General features: G+C 38.2%; 1 protein-coding gene across 3 annotated transcripts in view; it reads right to left on the bottom strand.

The window, feature by feature from the left end:
* Positions 1-49: 49 nt before the first annotated feature.
* Positions 50-21,426, bottom strand: part of TMTC1 (transmembrane O-mannosyltransferase targeting cadherins 1) — a 312,150-nt gene continuing 290,773 nt past the window's right edge. For all 3 annotated transcript variants that reach the window (XM_070789893.1, XM_070789894.1, XM_019961394.2), the window contains 7 exons: positions 20,868-20,970; positions 18,677-18,812; positions 17,926-18,070; positions 16,859-16,996; positions 15,314-15,436; positions 12,925-13,002; positions 50-6,334 (listed from right to left, as the gene is read on the bottom strand). In XM_070789893.1, coding sequence (XP_070645994.1) covers positions 6,194-6,334; positions 12,925-13,002; positions 15,314-15,436; positions 16,859-16,996; positions 17,926-18,070; positions 18,677-18,812; positions 20,868-20,970 — 864 coding nt within the window. In that variant the 3' untranslated portion in view covers positions 50-6,193. The remainder of the gene's footprint in view (positions 6,335-12,924; positions 13,003-15,313; positions 15,437-16,858; positions 16,997-17,925; positions 18,071-18,676; positions 18,813-20,867; positions 20,971-21,426) is intronic.

The raw sequence follows: 21,426 nt of genomic DNA, 5'->3' as shown, positions 1-21,426 counted from the left end.
GCAGGCACCATGCACACAGAACAATGCGACGAATGAATGAACAATGGGGGAAAGGAAGAAAGATGGTATTTTTTTATTTTAAAAGTGGGCACCTAATGGTGACATAAATTTCAGTGGGTACTAACCACAGACCACTTGAGAGACTGAAACAAGACTTAATTATTTTCATCATATTTTATATAAAATATACATTTACATAAATTTTATTTTGGAAAGACCTAGGCAAAGTGTACATAATCAGACTTAGATAGGAGAAATCCTTTATGGGAGATATATTTCTAACTGGCACAGCAAAAGTAACAAAAGAGTACATTTATATATAACTGATCAAAGCAATCTTAAAAACATGATACAAGTATTTCCATCTAATAAAAGGAAGGATGGGTGAGTCACAGCAGGTCAGCTGATTTCCACATTATAAAAGCAGGCCATGGTTTCTACAGATACTTTAATGTCTTTGGAGGAAATTTTAATTTTTTTTTCTTTTTCCCAGAAACACAACAAAATCGCTAATTTTTACGTGTAAAAGTGTTAGTCACTCAGTCATGTCCAGCTCTTTGTGATCCCATGGACTGTAGCCCGCCAGGCTCCTCTGTGCATGGAATTCTTCAGGCAAGAATACTGGAGTGGGTTGCATTTCCTTCTCCAGGGGCTCCTCCTGACCCAGGGCTGATCCCTGGAGAAGGGAATGGAGACTGCAAAATAGGAGTATTAATTAATCTCTGTCACGTTAAAGTATACGGGCAGTTCAGTCACGTTTAGGGTTCTGTGTTTTGCTGCAATAATTATCTTAAGAATTTCTAAAACTAAGAGCCACACTCAACAGTTACCTCTTCGGAGGCAGTGGGCTTTCCATTTGGATTCGGGGGACTCACAAAGCTTGATGCTGCTGCTGCTGCTGCTAAGTCGCTTCAGTGGTGTCTGACTCTGTGCGACCCCATAGACGGCAGCCCACCAGGCTCCCCTGTCCCTGGGATTCTCCAGGCAAGAATACTGGAGTGGGTTGCCATTTCCTTCTCCAATGCATGAAGGTGAAAAGTGAAAGTGAAGTCGCTCAGTCGTGTCCGACTCTGAGCGACCCCATGGACTGCAGCCTACTGGGCTCCTCTGTCCATGGGATTTTCCAGGCAAGAGTACTGGAGTGGGGTGCCATCGCCTTCTCCGCACAGAGCTTGATAGGCCCATAGAATTAACCACTCCTTTAATGTACTATAAACGTGACTGAGACAATTGGTAACTTGTCCCGGGTGAGGCAACTCCTTTGTGGCAGAGCAGGACTAAATTCCAGATCTCCAGATTCTTGGATTGGGTCTCCCCTCCTATGGAGCAGCAAGATAACCCCAAAAGGACATTATGCACATTTGTATTACTTGTATGCACAGTGATACAAATACCACTGAGAATGGGAAAAAATGTCCTGGATTTCTGGACATGGAGAGCTCTTTTTAGTTTGTGGCCAATGTTGATCTAAACTTACAAACTAATAATGACCCCATATTGTGATGATGCTAATTTTATCAGTTATGTGCCCTAAAGGTTTTTATGGAAAGGATCCTTGGTGATAAAATTAGAACATTTTTATATGAGTCATTTGTATTCTGTTGTGACATTGTATTTTTACTGATAATAAACCGTAGCTTGATTGAAGTTATTTCATTTCTTTTAAGTTATATAGCTACTAAAAGACAAAAATAAGGAAGTGCTATTTTTTTAAAGATTGCTCAACATACTTTTCACATCAGAAACTTCAAGAATAATCATAAAAAGTTATATTTCCCTACATTTTTGGCATTGTAAGTTTTTATCTTATTCAATTGTAGCCTAAATATAAGATTTGACAGGGTTTTTTTTTTTTTTAATCTTTTAAAAATGTCAAAAGATGCCATTTAGATAGTTGTTTTTGTTGTTATTAATGGGAAATACCAACATACACTTTTATCAAAGTAAATGTGATTTGGAAACTAGGAAAAAATTAAAATAAACAATGCCTATAACTACATTTGCTTTGAGTGCTGTTACTATAACCTATAGATTTATTGATCTAAGGTACAAATCTATCATAAACCAGAGAAAAATATTTTTAAAACTTATTGTAATGAGTACAATTAAGAAATAATTAACAAAAGTTGACATGTATAACTTAAAAAAAAGAGATACAGGTGTAGGCATAAACTTATGTCATGGATCCTTCTATGAGTCATAACAAAACATGAGTTTTATATACTGGGCTCCTCATCTAGTACATGAAAATAGCAGGGCCATTCTCCATCTGAGAACCAAGAGTTCTCTAAATATAAGATCAAATTATAGTCCCGTTGCCACAAATGCAAAACCACCTCAGCCAACCCACCTGTTTGTCAATCTTAGCATGGCAGCTTCAACTAACCAAGTGTACTGTTAAGTCATTCTTTGAAATCCCTTGGCTCACTTTAGTCTAAATTTAGAAGTGAAAATTGTAAAAGACTGTAAACATCTCTTGGTAAAAGTCATAAACTCTTATTAAAGGTTTTAGCTTGCAGTGGTTCTCCAGCCTGGCTGCATATTAGAATCTTAACCTGAGCGGCCGAGGTCCAGTGATTCCCAAAGTGCGCACCCAGGTTATTTTCAAGTCCACTAGGGCCTAGGTAGAGCACCTGTGTGTGAGGGGCGAGATCTCAGCTGTCAGCTGAATGTGGTGTTTCAATGTGAGGCGCTTGGAAGGTTTGAAAGAAACAGTATGAAACCCACATTTGCTTTTTACTCCTCCTCAAATTAGTTTTTTCAGTCGGCTTGTGTGGAAAGCTTTGGACTTTTCTCATTTAGCCTTGATGAAAAGCAGCGGCACCACCACTGCAAACCCCTGCACCGAATGAGGTCCTGCGTGTTAGGCACGTCCGACTCCTACACTGGGGGCTCTGAGGTACTGTGGGGAGCTGGAATCCAAGTGCTGACAATCCTCTTTGTTTTGTGATGGGCTTTAAAATAAACAGACCTAAGAGGATATATCTCAAGAGTCCCTAAAATAAAATTTCCTTTCCTTCAAGGTATTTGAATCTTTGGTTTAGTTCACTACAGTTAATCTAATGAGCCATATTTCATGAATACCATTAACAGGTTGAAAACATCTGAGTCAGCTTTGAAATCCTGAATAATTCTTAAGGTTAACATAAGCTTGTAAAGCCATTCTCATGGCTTCTATGTCAAAGGGCATGTGAAAGGACTGCCACTTATTGGAGAATTTGAAGGCAAGGAGAACTGGTTCTATACAGGGCAGAAGGACAAGTTAGATAGACTGAACCAACTCCAGCCTTGTTATCAGTTACATTCCTTCCTGTCCTGGGCAAAATAGAATTGTAGGATCCTTTGTTCAAAAATTACTAAAAATTTCAAGCATAGTATCCAACCAAGCACAAGGTGCATCTGAGTGCAAGACCCTGAGGCCTGCAGAAACTGCATATCCATGAAGCTGGCTCTGCAATTCCATCTCGGAAAGAGGTTACGAACTCAGCCAAGCCTGCTTTTGTTAAGGGAACCTGGATGAACTCCATGACTAGCCAGGGCACCCCATTCTTATTTTTATAAGGATGAGTTCCACATAATATTTCATGTTACAAGAGCAAATAAAAATAGTTATAAAATACACTTAATATCTTTGAAAAATAATGTGTGATTTACTTTCTTATAGGTACCATCCAACTATGAAAGCTATTTCATTGGCCTCATCTAAGTGAAAGTATTAACTCAGGACAGAAATACCTGATCCAACAAAAAGTGCTTACTTCTAATGTTCAAAGAGATGCCAGTGTGCACAGACAGAATGAGACAGAATGACAGAGTGAGAAAGACAAAGAGAGGGAGAGAGAGATGGAAGGGGTTGGTGGGGGGAGAGGGGAAAGGGAAGGGGAGAGAGAGAGACAAGAGAGAAAAACATCCAAAAGAAGGCAGAAAAAGTCTCCTGAAGGCCACATGACCCTTTTCTCTCAGAAACTTTTAGGTTGTAATAGCCAATGCAATTATTCCAACAAATGTACTCTCATATCTTTAGCAGCCCTTCAGATAAGGCATAATTGCTTTTCAAAATGTGGTGCTTGATCTTTTCCATTAACTTTCTAAGTATAAATTTTTGTTACTGATTATTCTAAAAAGTTTGTAATTACAGTACTAGATATTGTTTTTAGCTAGGGTTCCATGTTTTTCATTTTGGGGGTGGAGTAGTTATTTTATAATAAATATTATAGTACATTTCTTGACCTTAGGACTACAGAAGTATAATTTGGGGGACTAAAAATATCTGAAATGAAATTTTAGACACATTTATGATCTATAACATTAAAGACTATTAGAAACAGAAGATCATAGTTGTAATATATACATTATTGGATTACTGATACACACAAACATGTATGCTAATTTAAATTCCATAATCCTTTGTATTTAAAATATTCTGGCATCATCCCTTTCCAAATAAATTTTTTTTCAAAAATTTTTGACAAAAAGTAATACTAACAACACAGAGGCAGTGCTTTCTGCTACTGGGGCTAAAAAGAAGCAGAAAGCTTCTGCTCTGGCTGGAGCACGTGACATACGTGTGCCTCAAGCTACTAAATATGTATGACACCTGGCTTAGCACCAGGAACAGCACTATCCAGAGTAGGTTTTGTTTTTTTTTAAGTTTATGATGAAAACCAAATTAGAATCACATATTCCAATTTCTTCAACTCCAAAATGTATTACCACCCAAACACTGATGGCTGATTCCTAATTTCTTTAACTTTAGCAAGTGAATAATCAATATAAAATTTTTGAGGGACTGTTGAAACTTAATTACTTTGTAGTTTAGATTTATAATTTTTGTATGAAAAGCTGCTACTAAACCACTATGTACAGAGAAAAATGTGTTCATATATTAAATATTTTATAAGTTATGAAATAAATAACACTAAAAGACAAATGTCAAATTGTAAGTTCAACTTTGCCATCCATACCTTTTAAATAGAAATATATATATTTTAAAATTATGAATTTAGATTTTTTTCCTAGATTTTTTTGAGCATTTTCCATGAAATCTCCAAAATTCCAAACACAGAACCAAGAACTGCAGGTTCTATCATTCATGTTTTAAGCACAGAATTCTCATTAAGCCTAGGAAGATCAATCAATAGAGCTTCTTTACACCCATTTAGAGTCTATGAAGATTTCTGTAATATACTGTAAATATTCCTCAATGATTAAATATATTTTCAAAAAATAATCTCTGAAAGTTAAGATAATAAAGTAGAACATTCTCTCAATATCTTTAATAATTCTCATGTAGAATATACTATTTTTTCTCCACCAAAATAACAATATATTTGGAGGTGGAAACATTTATGATTTTTAAAAGCACTTATGAAATCTTAGAGCAGAGCCACTACTCCAATAATACTTGTAATAAAATTAAAATAATTTAAAACATTTCCATAAACAATCAGGGGTACTGAGATCCTTGATTTTCCCATAGGAATATGAATACCCATACACAATTCCAGAAACTTCCTTATTGATATATTAGGCAATGGGAAAACAGCTTGTATCAGAGGGGAATTTAATTTACTTCTCAATAGGGCTCTAGCAATATCCTCAAAAGGATATAAGATAAAGCTGACTTAACAACAGCCTCTTTCCCCATATATTGCAGAAGATTTTTACAAAAACTGTGAGATACTCATTTCTAGTTCCAGAGAATTAAATGAGATACCTCTTGGAAGAATTTCCCAAATGGTTTATCCCAGAGGATTTATCCTCTCTGAAATATCTCCTCTCATAAAGAAGAGATGCCATGACTTCATAGCATTTCAAGCCTCTATTTCTGGGAGGCTACACCAAGAAATGTCTACACTAAGAAATGGAAATAGATCTCCAGGTTAAAAAAGCAGATGCATATATGAAAGGAAATCTAGAATTAAAGCAAGAAAAAATTCTGTAAAATGTGCAGCTGCTGTTTTCCTTCCATCTCAGGTCTCCTAGCCCCTGCTTGCTCTTTTTGTCTTCTTTCATGGAAATGCAAGTCTCCAGCACAGCGTTACCAGCAGGTGTCCCAAAATGTGTCACCCTGAACTTGGAGTGAGAGGAAAATGCCATTGGTCGTGCCCCAAATGATGTGAAAGCAAAGCTTCCATCACTTCTTCCTCTTCCAGACACCAGCACTGTCCCTTGAGACTGGGTCAAACGCTGGCTACGTTTGGTTCTTTTCTCGAACTTCCTGTAATCTTTTCTCAAGGCGATCCAATTTGGCGAGATTTTCCTGCAGTAGTTTGCTGTCTGGAACCAGCTGTAAGGCTCTTTCATAATAAGTTCTTGCAGACACGTAGTTTCCCTGCAGAGAAAAAGAAAAGGGATAATTATATTCTGATCCATCAGAATGCTTGCTTGAAGAATGCAGAGACCAAGAAACAGATCTTCTGGTCCATTTTAACATTAATGTCCTCATAAGGAGACCCTGTCTGCTTGTGTAATTTCATCTTTATCTGTTGCTGCCTTGGAGAATCCATTTGTTTAAGTACTTGACCAGATGGAGAATGTGAAAGATAACCTTATGCCATAAGGTTAAATGGCAGGAAAACAGATTTTCAATTCTATTAATACAGGGTATGAAGCTATCATCTCACAGTGTTCTCATAGGGTTAACACTATTCCTTTGTAATCAAATGGAACCAAAGCACTGGAAATTCATAATTAGAGCAAAGGGAAGAGAGAGAAGGTTGAGTCAGGGGAGAGGGGTGTGTGTGTGCATGTGTGTGTGTGTGTGTGAGAGAGAGAGACATATTTTTGAAATTGTAAGAGTAATGATTAAAAAGTAGATAGTTTAGGAATCTATTATACCTACTTAGGAAATATTTTAATCTTCACTTTAAAACATAAAAACCACTTTTGCCTAACACAGGCTTTAGTGCAAATATGCTTTTATAAAATGAAGAGAACTGATAATAAATAATATAGAGTCAAATTTATCCCATACTCAAGGTGTGTGACCATATATGTCTGCTGGATACTCTAAAGGCAGGAGGGAAGGCATGTTGCTCCAGATCTGTTAAAGACCCCCGTCTCCACCCTCTATTGGTCCCCATCTGTTTTGTTTTTGAATAAATTAAATATTTCAGTTTAACTGGCAACCACATGTGCCTGGTCCCTGTTAAAGACCCCTGTCTCCACACTCTATTGGTACCCATCTGTTTTGTTTTTGAAAAAATCAAATACTTCAGTTTAACTGAAGTTAAACTGGTCCCAGAAGGTCCCTGACAACAAGTCAGAATTATTAACTTTTTCCCCAGATTCTTTTCTTTTCTGCCACTACATGTATTCCTTCTGTATGGTTGACTCTCTTTAAGATCTGTGTGCTGCCAAGTCTTAGCACTAAGATTGGTAGAGATCTCTTCATTCTAAAAAACCATGAATTTGTTCCATTTTATTCTCAGTTACAGCTCCATGTGGACAAAGACCAGTTACTCTCTAAATTTTCATTACAACTTAAAACAGTACCTCTTAGAGTAAAAGTACTATGTAGCAATATCAATATTTATTGAATGCTTAAATGAACTACCTCCCAAGTGTCAGGACCTTAGACACCTGCCTGCCATATAATGAGCACTCAATCTGATGCCATCATTACTGTCATTATTAAATGACTGTGTGTACGTGTGCTAAGTTGCTTTAGTCGTGTCTGACTCTTTGCATCCCTAGGGACTGTAGCTTGCCAGTCTCCTACGTCCATGGGATTTTCCAGGTAAGAAAACTGGAGTGGGTTGCCATGCCCTCCTCCAGGGGATCTTCCCAACCCAGGGATCAAAGCTGCATCTCTTACGTCTCCTGCATTGGCAGTCAGGTTCTTCACCACTAGTGCTACCTGGGAAGCCCATTAAATGCCTATTTGTGTGTAAATGAGTAAGCACTCTTTCTTATGATATTCACTTGTCATATTGGTGAAAAGGAGAGTAAAAATCACAGAACAGGTAATTCTACATTGGGAATCTAGGCACTGGCATGTGCATAAATGAAAGTATTTCAGATTATTAACACTGATTCTGATAAGAGGCTAAACAGAATTCTGAACAAATAAGAACCTGGATTTAGCTACATGACTATTTTTAAAAATTCAAGTATTTAATCTTCAGGTTGTCTCTTGACGTTTCTTAAGCATACCACATATATGCAGACAACCGGACATCTGTGGCTCTCAGATTGCTCTCAAACTGTGTTCTTACTGTGGTTGATTTTGAAATTGTTTACCCAAGAGGTTTCTCTGAATTTAGGCCTCAGCCTGGTACCAGGCATTGCCATCTCGGATCACCAGCTTTCTCTGTCTTTTCCACAAAATCTAGTCATAGAGTTATTTTCTCTCACTCTAATTGCTCTTTTCTTAATGAAACTGGAAGTCTTTTTAAAGTTATATCCCTTAATTCAACGTCCCCAATTTCTAGGTGCTAGGTGGGGAATTTGAATTATCCAATTTCTAGAACTCTGCTAGCTACTATGAAGGCCACTAGTACTCCGTGTCTATTTAAATTTAAGTTAATGATGATTAATTAAGAATTGAGTTGCTCAACTGCACCAACCACATTTTAAGTTCTCAACAGCCACAATGGGCTAGTGGCTACTGCCTTGGATAGTACATACATGGAATATTTTCATCACTGAAGAAAGTTCTATTAGCCAGTTCCATCTTAGAAAATGCATTAATGTCATAAGGCAGAATTGAAAATATCACCTGACCAAGGTGATATGGCCCAGCTGGTGCAACTCTGATTCAGTTCAGTTAAGTTCAGTTCAGTGGCTCAGTCATGTCCACCTCTTTGCAACCCCAGGGACTGCAGCAAGCCAGGGCTCCCTGTCCGTTGCCAATTCCTAGAGCTTGTTCAAACTCATGGCCCTCGAGTTGGTGATGCCATCCAACCATCTAGTCCTCTGTCTCCCCTTCCCCTCCTGCCTTCAATCTTTCCCAGCATCAGGGTCTTTTCCAATGAGTTGGTTCTTTGCATCAGGTGGCCAAAGTATTGGAGCTTCAGCTTTAGCATCAGTCCTTCCAATGAATATTCAGGACTGATTTCCTTTAGGATTGACTGGTTTGATCTCCTTGCAGTCCAAGGCACTCACAAGAGTCTTCTCCAACACCACAGTTCAAAAGCATCAATTCTTCAGGGCTTAGCTTTCTTTATAGACCAGCTCACACATCCATACGTGGCTACTGGAAAAACCATAGCTTTGACTAGACGGACTTCTGTCAGCAAAGTAATGTCTCTGCTTTTTAACATGCTGTCTAGGCTGGTCATAACTTTCCTTCCAAGGAGTAAGCGTCTTTTAATTTCATGGCTGCAATCACCATTTGCAGTGATTTTGGAGCCCAAGAAAATAAAGTCTCTCACTGTTTCCATTGTTTCCCCATCTATTTCCCATGAAGTGATGGGACTGGATGCCATGATCTTAGTTTTCTGAATGTTGAGTTTTAAGCCAACTTTTTCACTCTCCACTTTCACTTTCATCAAGAGGCTTTTGAGTTCCTCTTCACTTTCTGCCATAAGGGTGGTGTCATCTGCATATCTGAGGTTATTGATATTTCTTCTGGCAATCTTGATTCCAGCTTGTGCTTCCTCCAGTCCAGCATTTCTCATGATGTACTCTGCATATAAGTTAAATAAGCAGGGTGACAATATACAGCCTTGACATACTCCTTTCCCTATTTGGAACCAGTCTGTTGTTCCATGTCCAGCTCTAACCGTTGTTTCTTGACCTGCATACAGATATCTCAGAAGATAGGTGAGGTGGTCTGCTATTCCCATCTCTTTCAGAATTTTCCACAGTTTGTTGTGATCCGCACAGTCAAAGGCTTTGGTGTAGTCAACAAAGCAAAAGTAGATGTTTTTCTGGAACTCCCTTGCTTTTTTATAATTCAAGGGATGTTGGCAATTTGATCTCTGGTTCATCTGCCTTTTCTCAATCCAGCTTGAATATCTGGAATTTCATAATTCACATACTGTTGAAGCCTGGATTGGAGAATTTTGAGCATTTCTTTGCTAGCGTGTGAGATGAGTGCAATTGTGTGGTAGTTTGAACATTCTTTTGACATTGCCTTTCTTTGGGACTGGAATGAAAACTGATCTTTTTCAGTCCTGTGGCCACTGCTAAGTTTTCCAAATATGTTGGCATATTGAGTGCAGCACTTTCACAGCATCATCTTTCAGGATTTGAATTAGCTCAACTGGAATTCCATCACCTCCACCATCTTTGTTCATAGAGATGCTTCCTAAGGCCCACTTGACTTTGCATTCCAGGATGTCTGGCTCTAGTTGAGTGATCACACCATTGTCATTATTTGGGTCGTGAAGATCTTTTCTGTATAGTTCTTCTGTGTATTCTTGCCACCTCTTCTTAATATCTTCTGCTTTTGTTAGGTTCATACTGTTTCTGTCCTCTATTGTGCTCATGTTTGCATGAAATGTTCCCTTGGCATCTCTAATTTTCTTGAAGAGATCTCTAGTCTTTTCCATTCTATTATTTTCCTTTATTTCTTTGCACTGATCACTTAGGAAGTCTTTCCTGTCTCTCCTTGCTGTTCTTTGGAGCTCTGATCATGAAAGTGAAAGTGTTAGTCACTCAGTCGCGTCCGACTCTTTGCAAACCCATGGACTGTAGCCTGCCAGGCTCCTCTATCCATGGAATTCTCCAGGCAAGAATATTGGAGTGCATTGCCATTTCCTTCTCTAGGGTATCTTCCCAACCCAGGAATCGAACCCAGGTCTCCTGCATTATAGGTAGTTTCTTTACCATCTGAACCACAAGGGAAACTCCAGTAATAAAAAATGTATTATAGTTTTTCTGCTTCATCCATTTCATTTTACATAGAACTTTATGAAAAAGATCATCTTTTATTGCTAATAGTATGAGCAAGTCTCTCCCTCCCTCTGTTTGTCATCTCCTTGCAAAGTTTTATTCCAACTATCAACCTTGCCACAGCCCTCAGTATTTCCTAAGCTTCAGCCAGACTCAGGCAAGGAGTAGGGCCCAGGAATGGGATAATACTGCCCGAGGCACATATTTCCCGGCAAGGCAAAGGTCACGGAAACTTAATGGTTGTTCTTAAAGGCCTCATGATGATAATCCTGCAACCTGACAGTGACATCAAAATGACCACATCCAAGCCATGTGCCTGATCTATATACCTGTGTTGGACTGAATGAAAGAGTTAGTTGCTTAGTCGTGTCCAATTCTTTGTGACCCCATGGATGGTAGCCATCCAGGCTCCTCTTTCCATGGGATTTCCCAGACAAGAACACTGGAGTGGGTTGCCATTTCCTCCTCCAAGTGATATTCCCAACCCAGAAATAAAATCTGCATCTCTTGCATCTCCTGCCTTGGCAGGTAGACTCTTTACCACTAGTGCCACCTGGGAAGCCCTGTGTTCCTCTGTTAGATCAAGGCTAATAGCTACAGAGTAACTATCCTGTTGTTCCTTTCCATCTGTATAGTTATGGATCATGTTTTTGTTTTGTTGTGTTTCTGGGAGTGATCAGTTCCCACTTAATCATAAACCCTATTTATCCTTTGTTTAAATTATAATCACCATCTTGCTATTTTCTCAGGGTAAAGTTTGAGAGAAGCCTGAAGGTAAGCTAGCTAAATGAGAGTGATCCTTTAAAATCATGTGAGACCACTGCATTTCTCTGCTCGAAGTCCTCCAAGGATGGAAACTTGTTTGGCATAAGGGCTGAAGACCTTACAGTCCCCGTCCTTCAGTGCCCTGCATTGTCTGTCCCTGTGGCCTCTCCGCCCGGGCTTCTGTCGTTTCCTCTCACTTGCCTCCTCCCTGCTCTTCAGATACACTGGCACACTCACACCTCAGGACCTCTGCACGTGCGCTGTCCTACTCTTGCCATGTGGCTTGCTCCTTTCAGATCTTTGTTGAAACACCACTTTTTAACTAAGGCCATCCCTAACCACCTCAATTTAAAGTTTCAGCTTTTACCCCCAGCACTTCCTATCTTCTTTCATTCTTTTATTCTCTATAGCACTTATCACTATCTGATATATTTCATGTGTATATGTATATATGTGGGTTTCCCAGGTGGCACAGTGGTAAAGAATCTGCCTGCCAATGCTGGAGATGTGGGTTTGATTGCTGGGTTGCAAAAATCCCCTGGAGCAGGAAACGGCAATCCACTCAGTAGTCTTGCCTGGAGAATCCCATGAACAGAAGAGCCTGGCAGGCTATAGTCCCTGCGGTTGCAAAGAGTCAGACATGACTGAGCATGCACACACACACAATACACACACACGTATTTAGCATTACCTGTTTTCCCCTACTAGAATGTTAGCTCCACAAGGACAGGTATTTTTGCCTTGTGTTCACTGCTTTATTCCCAATACCTACACATGTACCTGGTACATAGGATGTTCTCTAGCAATGCTTATCAAATGAATGGATGGATGAATGAGTGTCCGTGAATCTTTGATTTCCTGCAAAGGGTAGCTTCCAGTTATTAACTCAAAGGTAGCTTCTTCTCTTGAAAACAAACAACTACGTTTTTCAGTATGTCAGGTAATAAAAGATACACTAAGTATAAGTTAAGCTACAGAAAAATAAGCTGTATTAGTGTAGCTCCAACAAAACTTTAGTTCACACAGCAGACTTTATCTACTATATGATGATACCTAAGTAGGTATTATTTTCTTTATGATAAAATTATGACATCTAATTTATATAGATTTGCTTTTTAAAATGGCTTCATGATATTCAATGTCTAGATAATACAAAGTGAACATAAATCCTGCTAATAACACTTTTAAGCACCTGTGTTTTCAGTATTCAAATAATTCAAAGAGGAAATTAACAATAGTTTTTCAAACTTTTAAAGGGAAGAAAGAGAAAACACAAAGGGAAAACCTGGTTCACATGAACGGGAATTATTTTCTTACCTTGATGTGCTGAATTCCACCCATGTTCATCCAGGCCTGTGCTTGATCTGGATTTAACTCCACGGCCGCTTTATAGCTCTAAATACATAAGAAATATCTTCAGGCTGGGAAATGAGAACCCATCTTTAACACTGTAGGATTGTGGAAAGCATTTTCTATATATGTGGAAATTTAAATGGTTGATAAAATGAACAGTCATGTCTAGTTCTCAGGTGTTCCCTTTATTTCTATTATTTTTCAAAGCTGATGATTCTAAAGTGGAGGAAACTGAAATGTGTAATTTCCTTGCAGAGCTAACCTCTGGACTTACAAAGGCTGAAGACACCTGCCAGGCATGCAGGTGATTTCTATTACACGCATCATTTCCCACTGGCCTTGATCTGCTAGAAAATGGTGCTCTTAGACCTTTTCACTGTAAATGGACTTTGCAAGAAAAAAATTATAATCATAGAATCTTTGTTTCCTAAACAGCTTAACCCTCTCGCAAAATCTGATCTGATTATTCAGCCCATGCTTAAATTCTTGCAGGGACTGGTATTCTGTATTTCTTTAATGAAATCTAATAATTTTTTACCAGAGGATAGTTTTAATCATTAGAAAGCCTTTGTTTTTCTTCTGCCTTTTAAGAGATCTTAAAGTGTTTGAAGAGAGTTACTTGTTTCTCAAATATTTTTTGTCTGAATAACATGTATCATAATGTCCTATCTGTGAAGTACATTTTTAACATTTGCACATTGTTTTGCATCAAAGGGTATATTCACCATTGAGCTTTGATTTTAAGAGCTGTCACTTTAAATAAAACTAAAGGCTAAGAGTACTGTCTTTGCTTACAAAGCTAAGTATCCATGTGTATATATTAATGTTCCTTGCTATTTTCCTGAATAAGAATCCACCTGAACAGATCCATAAATAACTAGAATCTGTCCATCACTCCTCTACTTCAGTTTGAAGAGAAAGAAGCAAATGTTAAGAAATTGTATTGCTAAAAAGTTGCTAAAGTTAACTGAAGAGTATGTTTTGTGTTAATTTTTATCAGCAGAATAAAGTGTCTATTTCTTATTCTCTGTATGACCTTGAATAAGTTAGAAAAGCTCTGAGTCTCAATTCAGTCATAAAATGAAGACGATGAGCATGTCTTTCTTATATGATTGTTGTGAAGATTATAATAAGTATGAATTATACATTAAAAAACTAACATTGTAGCTGCTATTATTAGCCAATGGCTTTACTCCTACTCTTCACAAATCAAGCCATAATGACTATTTAATCCATTAGTCAAGTAACTAGAAAATACTTTTGTTTTTAATACAATATATAAAATACAGACAGATATAGATACCATATAAGTACTCATACAAATGATCATGTAAGTTATAAATAATTAAAGAAAGACAGCATTGAAAGTTTCATAAGGCAGAGAAGAATTTAGTTTCTGCTCAAATAGGCCACCGTTTCTGTTTTAACATTGACATTCAAATTAGTTTCTCCAAATATCTTTACATGCTTTTCCAATAATATTTAAAAGCCACTTACTATTTATTTTCAAAAACAATCTTATCATTTGAAATTTTACTTTTTTGCATAATTTTATGACTTCCTTAATTATAACCTGTGGCTTTATTGAGGAAAATATATGGCACTTCTGTAACATTTCATTATGCTTGTAAATGTCTTTTTATTTCAAAGTGGGTTATCAATTTCATTCCAAAGACACACACATTAACACCCCTAAGATGCAACATACTATGTTTTAGAACACAGAAGGAAGCAGTCTTTCCACAAGGAAAATGCAGTCAAAATAGGGAGCTAACCAGCGCTTATGCATGTGCACAGAGGGAAGAGGGAGAGGATGGGAGATGGAGAGGAGAGAGAGAGACTCCCAACACAATATATGATGCTTTCAAGTCACTAGATGAAAGGATGGTGGGGAGGGCTCCCTGAGGAGACACAGGCCTGTGTCGGTAGATGAGCGGGATTCCGCAGGGACTGGTGGATGGGGTGGACAGTGTTATAGGACATGTGGAATGCCAAAGCTCCTTGGGGCACTAGTCTAGCTGAAACAGAGGGTTACTGAAGGCAAACAGAGCGCAGAAGAGTGAGAGAGAGAGAGGGGAAAGCTTACCAGAGGGCAAAATGTGGAATGCTTTAAACATCAAGCTAAAGGTGATAATTCAGAAAATAATGTGGAGGTATTGTAGAACTCCTAATGGTCAAAAACCAGAGGCTCAATTATTAAAAAAAAAACAACCTTACAATGTCAATTAATCAGAAAAATCACTCTACCAACATGCCATTGATCTTAGCTTTCAAAGTATATATTTCATTAAAGATTGAGAGAGTATTAATTTTAATCCATGAATTTAATAACAATTTTATTAAGTGTTTATACCTCAAAAGCTTTGTCCAGGAGGTTCTGCTCTCTCAATTGGTTTCCTTTTGTGAAAAAAAGTTCAGATATAACTTTTGGGTCCTTTGGTTTCAGCTTGAGAGCCTTGTCTATAGCATCAAGTGCCTGTATAGGTTGGAAATTAAGACACAATAAGTATAGATTAGATAAAGAAAAACTAACTTAAACAATATCTTCCATTCTTTTTGTTTTTATGTATTGGCTAGTGTGGTGAGTGATGATCAAAACACATTCTTCATCTTATCTGATGTTCTCACTGAGGAATAATGCAGCCCTGACCAAATAATTTCCCTATACTCCAGGTTTCCTATTTATTTCCAATGAAATGTCCCTGATCACTTTACAGGAACATTGTGTGATCCTGTTGAAACAGCATCCGGGCTTGGATGTTTTGCCCCGGCCACATGTCCCTCTGGACCGCTCCAGCAGCCTCATCTTGGGCCTGGTGCTCACTCTGCCCCCAGCACCCACTACCCCGCCCCCTGCAGCCAGAGATCCCTTCAAGGCACAAATCTGACAAGTCTTTCTTCTCCTTAAAGCCTCCAAGCTTCTTGCAATATAAGGAAAAAGTCCCTTGTCCTGGTCCCAAGCCTTAGGATAGAGTGCCCTTCAAAGCACAAATCTGACAAGCCTTTCTTCTCCTTAAAGCCTCAAAGCTTCTTGCAATATAAGGAAAAAATCCCTTGTCCTGGTCCCAAGCCTTAGGATAGAGTGCCCAGCAACCTCTGTGGTTACATTTCACACGCCCCCTATTTCCTCAAGCCCATCCCGCAGACGGGCCATTTGCTGTTGATTGGGGCCTTTTCATGTGCCTTTTCTTGCTTGGAATGCTATTCACTGCCCTTTTTTGTTTAATAACTCCTATTCGCCACTCAACCTTCAACTTCACGTCACTCTATAGAGAACCCTACCACCCAGACTATTCGGGTTCCCTGGACATGCGCGTTAGGGACCATGCTGCTCTTCATGACATCGCTGGACACAACTATAATTCTGCACTAGTTTTGTGACTACTTGTTCAACCTTTGTCTCCTCTTCGATTGTAAACTCCAGGAGGACAAGGGAAATAATTTTTGTGTTCTTTTTTTCCCCCAACACCACTTTATTCCCATTTGATAAATATTTTGTTGAATCAGTTCATGAATCTACTGGTTATGTGACTTAAAAATGAAGATAAACAGTGCAGTTGTAATACAGGGCCACTGACATGCCTTAAAAGGGTTGTTATAAGGATTCTATAAGATATATTTGAGGGAACATGCAAAGTTATAAAACATACCAATGTTAGTCTTTATTGAGTTAGCTGAAAACAAACTGAATGACACCACATAAAACCTTCAGACCCAGAACAAACCAAGAAAACAACATTTCAAGGGGTCATCTAAGCAGTCAAGGAGGTATCTGTGCAAAGTGCCAAGGGATAATGTTCAAGACTGCTCGCCCTTGTGAGAGTGCAGGCTGGAGGGTCATCAGCTACACCCGATTTGTGCCGTGAACACAGACAATTCCAAACAGTGTGCTCTCTACCTTGTCGTGCTGCTCCTGCTTGCTGTGGATGGCGGACAACAAGCGATAGCATTCAAGGCACCCAGTCTCCTCTGACACAATGTGACTGGTCATCTTCTCAGCTTCTTTTGTCTGTCCCATCACGGCCAAAACCTGAGCCTGCAAAACCACACGGACCTTGGCTTAGATAGCACTTGGTTATCATCTTATCAAAGAAATCATTCAGGGAACATTTCCCACAAAAGTGCTCAGCATCTATTTGTGACACACAGAGAGGGCTAACTTATCACAGTTATTAATAACAGACTTTAGTCTTCTGTTGTTTGTTTCTTTATGTAGGCACGTGCCTGCATTTGTGCATGCATGGCCGGAATATCAAAGTCATTCAATGAAATGACTTGTGCCTTTTTAAAAAAGTGAACTATGTGAAAGAGAAATATTTCCCTATGGTTTCAACAGAACACTGTTTTTAAAACAAGAAAACAAGTTTGTTTTACTGTAAATCTAAGGAAAAGGAAGAGTAATGATCCAAAAATTGAAATAAAAAATATTGCCAATATTCATTTTCCTAAATTTGATACCTAACTGTTCTGTGGTTATGTTAGAGAATGTCCTTGTTCTTAGAAACTGTATGCTGAAGTATTTAGCAGTAAAGATTAAGAGATCGATAATCTCACATAGCTCAGGAAAAAAATAACATGTATTAATAATATGTATATGCACATACATATCTAAATATGCACATACATACGTGTACACATACACATACACACATACATACTCGAGAGGTGATAGATGCATCAAGGTGCTAAAAATTTATCAATCTGGGTAAAAGAATGTGCAGGATGCTATATAGAATTCTTGCAAGATTTTGTAGGTTTGAAATGATTAAAAAAAAACATAAAAGTGTCTTTAGGGTCCATGTGTTTGGTGAATGGGTCTAACATTGGTTAAATATGAATATTCATTAAATGGATATAGTATAGCATTCTAGTTCCCATTACGAGGCTTACTAACTACAGCTCCCTGTATTGCATGCCATGCATTTCTTCTCTTCTCCATCTTCTTTCTTTCCTCTGTCTACTCACCAGTGCCAGGCGGAGTTCCCTTTGGGAAGGCTGAAGGGCCACGGCTTCCCTGTAAGTCTGCAAAGCCTCTTCGTATCTGCCAGTGTTGTAATACAGCGCTCCCAGAGGTGACAGTATCTCAGTTTTGCGTGCTACCTGTAGGGCGCTGAATTTTGAGGAAATAAATGGACATTTTTCTTCTAATAGGTACATTTCCAAAGGTTGAAATTTAGATTCAGGGACCACTGTCTATGGTTTGAGACTCTGTTCCGACCTGGTCTTTGTTTTTATATCAAGAAGAATGTTAAAAAAAAAAAAAAAAAGATCATGGTGCCATCCTCTGACTATAAGAATGTTTCTAGTGACCTAGCAATACGTAAATTGGGCCCCAAGGATCTTTTCCATTCACCGAGATAGGCTTGTTTTGATGTATGCAAGTTTTTCATTCAGATCCATTTTTAAAACTGTGATTTTTAGTTTGGGTTGTTAAGTCCATAGCTTCAGAAAACAGTGGACTAACTAAAATGAGAATTAAACTCCAAACTTGGTTTAGCACCATATTTTAACCGGCAGGCAAAAATGTCATTAATCAGGGTATCATTTATCCTCATAGTACCATTTATGGTACTGTTCTCTGGAGAGGGGAATCTGTTTTGCCTGCATTGGCAAAATTTGCTAGTACTCTGAAAGAATCTGTTCCAAATAACCAAGACTTTGATGGCCAACTGCAGGAGCTTTGGGTGACTTACAAAGTGAAAAACAGGACCTTTACCGTTTGTACCACTCTTCAGCCACACTGTTGTCTCCCAGTGACCTGTAGAGCCTCCCTAGGTTCACCATGGCCACATGATGGCTTGGGCTAAGTTTGATGGCCTGTTGGTAATGGGCCACTGCCTTCTCCGGAAAGCCTGCAACCAAAGGCAGGTTGGTAAGAGCAGAGCATGCCTTAGTTATAAAACAGACCAACTCTTTTTCTTCCTTTTTAACATATGAACTCTTTTAATTTCTCCTCTGGTGATGATCATTCTTCTTGCAGCCATACCATTAAATTATTCACTTTGTAAATTAGCACACATTTTGGCTTCTTGCCACCACCTAACTTTGGACCATTTCACTGTTCACTTTCACTTAAAACCTATTTATTTTATTAAATATATTATTTTCATCGAAGTGTTTTCTGGCTATTGCCCTAGCTGATAGGATGTTTTGAAATTATCAGTGATTGGTATTTACACAAGATATTGTTGCTTCTCACTATATGCAAAGTAGAATGTGCTATTATAGAAAGAAAACTGTCCTGAGGCAACTTCTGAGGGTCTATTACAATTATTCTACTGCAACCTAGTGACTGAGACACTCCTTTAAATAAGGCAGCTGCTATATTTTGAAAATATCTTTTTAAATAGTATGTTTTGGTTTAGATGGTATTTATTGAATGGGACTTTAATAATAATAATAATACCAACTTGCATTTGTCCAATGCACTGTATATTTTAAAACCTTTTAGTTAAACAACCTCATATGATTTTTGCAGATGTTTTGATCCTATTTAGCTGTCTTTTGAAAGCATTTAGTTCCCTCTTGGGATTTAAATGATATTAAAAAATATTATCACTTTACAGATATAGATGCAGAAGTGCAAAGACATTAGGAAACTCAACAAAAATCCCAGGACAAGTGAGGATAAAGGCCAGAACTAGAATCAAGTCTCTCTGGTATGATGAGATTCCCCAAAGAACCTTCCTTGTGAAATTATGTGTAAATGAATGAATTGTGGAATAGTCTAAAGTTCTACATGGTGTGTTTACCTGCACAGACATCTTCTCAAGTCTATCTTCTTTGAATGTAAGTTTGACCAGGAGGTGCCAAAAAAAACCTCTGCATGTGTAAGGGTCTATGTATAGGTCACAGGTGAGAGGGAGAATAATACCAGTGCAAAAGCATGAATATAGTGGGAGTGTGGAAAGGTACACAGTGGTTAGTGAGATTTGGGGGTTGGGAGTTGGGGTGGGATATTTTGTTGTTGAAGTAGAAGGAAGAGGGCTAGATCAGGCCAACAGGAGGTCTCTTCTTCCTTTTTGGTAAAATTTTTGATACCTAATTGATTATTATGTTGCTAATGAACCAGCAGGTGGCACCATGAAACAATTTTGAAACAGTTTTACATGCAAAAATAAGGGATGTTTCCTAGGTATATCAGAATGTAAATTTATGTCCTATGGAACAGAAGAGCTTCAAATATCCTAGAAAATAAAAACCCTCTTGAGCATTTCATATCGACAAAATAATTAAAATTGAATTTGATTGCAGGGAAGGTAGTCTAATAGTAATGAGAACAAAGTGGTGTTTTTGTATTAAATTCAAGTATCTTTTCATCCTTTCTAAGTATTCATCACATGCCAACAGTATGTGGGAGCGCAAATCATAAAGAAGACCGGATTCCTGCCCAGTAAAGTTTTACATTAAATGAGATAAAGCAAGTATATTTTATATAGCACCTGTTCTATAAGAGTATATCAATTATAATGGAACAGTTCCTTAGTATCACATAAGGAACGGTGAAATAATTCTGGAGACTTTTAAATCAGCTGTAGAAAAGTATTTACCATCTGCCAGTAAATTGATTCAGAGGCAGTTTCTGCATCATTGTAGAGAACAGTTCATCATTATAGATTTATAAATTTGTATAAGTGCTATTCAAAGGAGACAGCTACTCATTAAATCATCAAGGCCACTTTCTGGCCACCTGGGAAGTTTTCTTGAACAATCTGACTATAAGAACTGGGCAGATTTTACCAAACTGAGACTGAAGATTTAGAAAACTGACAGCAAGTACAATGGGACGGTCAATGTGTTTCCTGCCAAGCCCAGTGAGTTCTACTTTTGAAGCATTATTTGGGTGGATTGCCACTTAGCTTGTTAGATAGTATTATCTCATCTCAACAGGTTCTCTTTAATCTCACCAGTATCAACTAGGAAAACTCCATAGTTGTTGTGTAAGTCTGAGCTGTCTGGGCATTTCTTTATTCCAGCCAGGTATATTTCCTCAGCTTCTTTAAATCTCTCCTTTAAAAAAGAACAAAGAAAAATACATGAGAGAGTTTTTTTCTTTTTTTAAATCAGCAATAAACTGAATAACAGAAATGGGAAAAGCAGAAAATAACTTACTGAACATCTGCTATGCAATAGGCACCAAGATCAAACACTACTTACTTTGAGTTAAAGTCAGTGTCAACTGCACGGATATCAATGATATCATACTTGTGTTTAGTTCCTTCAGCACAAACCAGCTGATGTTTACTAAGAAGCAACATCTTGGATGTGAGAGTTGGACTATAAAGAAGGCTGAGTGCCGAAGAATTGATGCTATTGAACTGTGGTGTTGGAGAAGTCTCTTGAGAGTCCCTTGGACTGCAAGGAGATCCAACCAGTCCATCCTAAAGGAGATCAGTCCTGGGTGTTCATTGGAGGGGCTGATGTTGAAGCTGAAACTCCAATACTTTGGCCACCTGATGTGGAGAG

The sequence above is a fragment of the Bos indicus genome, chromosome 5 (assembly GCF_029378745.1).
Source record: "Bos indicus isolate NIAB-ARS_2022 breed Sahiwal x Tharparkar chromosome 5, NIAB-ARS_B.indTharparkar_mat_pri_1.0, whole genome shotgun sequence".
Classification (NCBI taxonomy): Eukaryota; Metazoa; Chordata; class Mammalia; order Artiodactyla; family Bovidae; genus Bos; species Bos indicus.
The sequence above is the reverse complement of the archived record's forward strand: the minus strand, read 5'-3'. Positions and strand labels throughout refer to the sequence as shown.